Source organism: Apteryx rowi, unplaced genomic scaffold (assembly GCF_003343035.1).
Source record: "Apteryx rowi isolate R43461 unplaced genomic scaffold, aptRow1 scaffold_308, whole genome shotgun sequence".
Classification (NCBI taxonomy): domain Eukaryota; kingdom Metazoa; phylum Chordata; class Aves; order Apterygiformes; family Apterygidae; genus Apteryx; species Apteryx rowi.
In genome coordinates, this window is record NW_020449508.1 from 568659 (window position 1) to 573562 (window position 4904).

The 4904-nt window shown below is 47.4% G+C and overlaps 1 protein-coding gene across 2 annotated transcripts in view; it reads right to left on the reverse strand.

Annotated features, from left to right (window-relative positions):
- SHOX (short stature homeobox) overlaps window positions 1–2695 on the reverse strand; it is a 10202-nt gene extending 7507 nt beyond the window's left edge. The window contains exon 1 of one of the 2 annotated variants that reach the window (XM_026070293.1): window positions 2294–2695. In XM_026070293.1, the coding sequence (XP_025926078.1) occupies window positions 2294–2567 (274 nt within the window). In that variant the 5' untranslated portion in view covers window positions 2568–2695. The remainder of the gene's footprint in view (window positions 1–2293) is intronic. The other variant, XM_026070294.1, reaches the window with a different exon arrangement.
- Between the last annotated feature and the right edge of the window lie 2209 nt (window positions 2696–4904).

Consider the following 4904-nt stretch of genomic DNA (forward strand, 5'->3'; position numbering starts at 1 on the left):
CCAGGCGGCCTAAAGCACCGGCCCTCTTTTAAATCCGGCTAACGAAAAGAGGAGTGCCGCTGGGGTAAGGGACACCTTTGGAGACTGAACCGGTTCTCCGGGATCGCCTGCCTGCCCGGGACGCCCCTCCGGGGTGCGCATCTAGCGCGGACACCGGCGGAGTCCCGGGACGAGCCTGCTCCTGACTGTCTCCTTTGTCCAGCTTCACCTTCTAAGCAGTGCGAGGCTGGAGGGGGGAAAGCCACATCTGGAGATGAAGTGGAATTAAATTCATTTCTTCGTCACCAAATACATTCGTATTTTTATATATATGCATATATATATATATATATATATGCACGCATGCACATACATATCATCCGATGTAATTAGAGGCATTCCCAAATTCAAATGACTAAATGTAAATCTTCAGTGAATTAAATGTAATAAAATGTCCTAAACTGTATCTGTGCTGAAGTAAAGCGGGGATGTAGCGCAAGCACCCAAGCCGAAGTGTTCATTTTCACTTCTGAAATTAAAACTGTCTCTGTCCGTAATTATTCTTCTGGTCTCCCTGTCTCCGACTCTGGGCTCGCGATCGACTGCATAAAACTTTGAGATGGGTCCGGCCTCCGGAGGGGAGTGTTCGCTAGTTGTTTTTAATGGCATTTTGTTCGCATTTCTCCTGTAAGGGGAACCCCTATTAAAAGACGAGGGTACTAACCCAGTAAATGCCTGGGGAAAATTAGCCGCGTTCAAAAGCTCTCTGTCTCCTTTCGGAGATACGGGGCTGCAGCATGTCCGTGATAGGTATAAAATATTAACTAGCATATCGGTGGGACTGAAATCACACGCTGGAATCAGTTGAAATTAGACTGAAACCTGGCATGAATTTAAACTGTCACAAGCATCTCAGTTCTTTCCAACTCCTCCCTTCCATCCCCACCCCCAGCCCCTCTCCATAGATTAGATTAGCTAAACATACAAGCCAGAATTTCGATACACAGGGAAAGGGGGGAGTAGTAGAGAGATTTTTTTTCTTTCGTTCGCTTTTTTTAAGGGGTTTTTTTTTTTTTTGAGAGTGCCCTGGTTTCATTTTTAAAAAACATCTCCTGCTTGGATAATTCCTCTAAATTGAGCCCTCTCGATTTGCAATCTCGAGAACTGAGAAGGAAAATCAGCAATGCTGAGTGGAACGGACTCGTACAGAAATACGGGTACCCGAATATGTGATTCCGCCTGGTCCTTCTATTTGGGGAGGGGGTGAAAGAGAGAAGGATATTAAATAAGCGTTTGGGCTGTAAATTAAAGTGCCCTTCACCCAACGTTATATTAAACAAGATCAAACAGTAGGAAACAGCTGAAAGACTGGTTGTTGTTCCCCAACCTATTAACCGTTTTTTATTACCCAAAGCTAGCCAGTAGCTCCACAGGCAGGTCCACCTGTCTAACTTGCATAGAGGCACTTTCTCAACTTTCTAATCCCCCCGCCCTTTTTATTCTCTTCCTTCCTTGTGAGCGTGTGCGTGCTAGCGATTTTTTTTCCTTTTTTAAAAAATTATTATGATTTTTTTTTCTGCTAAGAAAAGGAATCGCGTTTTAACTCTCGCCTGGCTCCCCCCCCGGGTGGAGGCGGTCCTCTCCTGACCCAGACGGGAAGGGCAGGCAGGGGACCGAGGTACCAGGGGACAGGACCGRACGGTGCCTCTCTCTCCAGGGATGCTCTGCCTCGCCCAGGCCCGGGAGCCCCGCCACAGCTAGGCTCCTCTCCTGCTCCTCGCCAGCCACAGGCTCTGCCTCGGACAGGCTGACCGACACAGCAAAAAATGTCCGGAGAGAGCCCCTTCCACATCCAGCTTTCTCCCAGAAGAAGAAGCCGCATCCTGACGGCCCGGAAACAGGAAGAACAGGTCTTGTGAGACATTAAAACTCCCCGGACAAGGTTTCCTCGTACAAAAACACATAGATACACAAAAATGTCTGACGCYCTGCGCTGCCCCCTTCCCCCGTGCGAGCGAATGCCTAAAGGAGCGGATCGATTGCGGATTTCAGCAGGGCCGGAGGGGGGAGGACCGAAGTTGCTACTTATTTTTCAGGGACCCGGGCAWACACACATATCTGCCCGTAGGCGTGTATGTATTTTTCAGCGGTCGCGGCGAGGGGGAGGCAGGGTCCGGGAGGGGAGCCCGCTCGCCCCGCCGGGCAGCGGCCGCCCGTGGCCGCTCGGTCACGGCTGCGGAGCGCCGGGGCGGCGGGAAGGGGACCGGGGCTGCCGGCGAGGGGCGCGGGCGGGGGCGGCCAGCCCCGCTCTTACCTTCTGCCGTCCTGCTCGTGCTGAACTCCTTCAGTTTGTCCTTGTCGCTCTCTACGTGGTCTTTGAAAAGATGCACCGGGCAATGGTTGCTGCTCTCAGTCATGTCCTGCAGGTTAGAGTCTGAGTTTCCAAGCTCCCTAGAGCGAGCCAACCCACTCTCCAAAACTTCCCTGTACGTGATCGTCTCCTTCTTGTTGCTGCTGCCACTGCTGCTGCTGCTCTCTTTGCTTTTCTGGTCAAAAGATTTGGATACAAAAGCTGTAAGTTCTTCCATGGCTGCCCGGTGCTCTTATCCACAGAGATCCACTTGATTTCAGTAGGAGATGTGGCCGTCCTCTGCACGCTGTTTTTGCACGTAGAAGATGGGCTGTATAGGGTTAGATCACTCCTGCTGTTATTTATGCCTTTCAATTTGAGATCACACTATTTATACATGGCTACCTCAGCCCAACCCCCAGCTCTCCCTGTCTCCAGCAATTACTGACTGCTCCATAGTCGCAGGCGGACTCCTAGCAGCTATCTCCCCCACCTCAGTCCAGCAATTGGCTTTCTTTTCATTTCATCACTGTTTGGCATCTTTGCACCTTGATTTAGGGAGGTAAAGAGGCAAAAGCAAAAAAGAGGGAGAGAGAGGAAGAGAGAGAGAGAGAAGAGAATAAAAGGGAGGGGTAAAAGGAGAAAAACATAAAAATAGGTATCTGCATTCTGTAAATGTGTTGCAGAAATGAAAGTCAAGGAAGACTTAATTGATTGTAAGGACATCCTGTGCGTGGCAACACTGTGAGTAAAACGGACCTAGCTAATCAAATAACTGTGTTCTGCAATTAAATGTATTGCTATCAAGAGGAAAAGAAAATGATTGTTCAATAAAAAGGTAATGAGTAAAAAGCTGGAGATGCGCATTTGTTGTAATCATTTAAAATTCTACCTGATCTGCTATTTAGTTAATTTAGCTTAATTAAATGGTCAAAATAATCAGCCAAGCAAAAATGTTGTTTTAAAAGTGCTGCCTGTTCTGGAGTGTGGATGGGTGGGTGCGTGGAGGGGGAGGGGGAATTGTATACAGTTAAACAAGTTGCTAGATATATCTGAGATCCTTGTCGTTTTGTTTGGAGGATTTGGAGGGGTTGTTTGGTTTTGATTTTTGTTTTTTGGTTTTTTTTCACCCATAAGTTGGGGGTCAATCAAGATGCGTGTAAAACTTGCAGGCTCTGTTTTCTTGTTAAATGCTCTTATGTTGTCTGAAGATATTGTTCGGGAAAATTAAAATCTAAAATGTTTCTTTCGCTGTAGAGCTATCCTGCTGCGTGTAGTAAAGGCGTAATTTGTTAACACGAGAGTTTGTACACGACAAATAGAGTATTAATTCGTCTTCCTTTTTTAAAAAAACGAAACATATCCTGCCAGATTTAAGATAGGACTGTCGCTAATTTCCCCACCTTGTTCATTATAGACTGCTGTTATTTTTGTGGTACCTCCTGGAATAATTACTACTTTATGTGTTTGAACAGCCGCCTGAAATTAATATCCAGATAACAGCGGTGGCATTTCTAGCACCTTTCCGCACAATTTGATCCGAATGTGGAGCTGACTGTCTAGCTATTTATTTCTATCTCCTTTCCATGGTCTTTAACATAAGGGGTTTGGCATGTGGTGGAATTTTGTATTCTGTTCGTTTAGCTTTTTATGTCCTTCTTATTACTGTGGCAGCTCCTCGCCTCGAGTTTGAGATAATCAGACCCCATAATCACGCCACCCTCTGCTCTGAATTGTAACCAAAGGAGTCTTCTTGCACGAGCAAGGGGCCATTGTTTCTTTTCTAGGGGAGTGTGTGACTGCTCTGAAAATTAGCAGAACATTAAAACAGTAAAAATACGTTTAATTAATCCAAAGGTGCCCCCAGCACCAGAGTTAACACCTCCACAGGAGGAGGGGAAAAAATAATAATCGAGGAAGCAATTAATAAAGAGCTTTAAAAAATCAATCTCCCCCTGTGTGAATTTAAAATGATTATCTAGGGGACAAGGATTGATCATTTGATCTCGGCGCTGCGGATATCCCTGACATTTATTATATTGTTGTGTCTCGGTGGCATCCTTCCTCCAGAGTTCATTTAACAAGTGAAGGAGCCGAGGAAGCCTTACAACTTAACAAAGAGATCTTGTCATCGCAAACGCCAATCAAATCCGAGGCTCTAATGTATATCACACGGCACCACATAAATAGTAGAGGAAAATGATAGACGTGGAAATAATGTATGGCTAAAAAAAGATCCAGGCAAGGTATGCTGATTATGCCTGTATCATGGGTCTGCATATTAACGCGTCTAAGTGCTAATGGTTAATTGTTGTATACGCTGATAGCGCGGCGTGTGATGCACGCATTTCTGCTAGGCGAGGGTGCGAAGGACACACACACACTCACTCACTCACTCACTCACTCACTCACACAGCCCCACACGGGAGGGGCTCGGCCGCGGGTGCGCTCCGCGGTGCGCGGCTGCGGCGGGGCTGGGCCGCCTGCGCCCGCCGGCGCGGCCGTCTCGCCCTTCAGGGAAACTTTTCCGGCTCGGTCAGGACCGATTCCCCCCGTTCACGCCCATTCCCTCTCT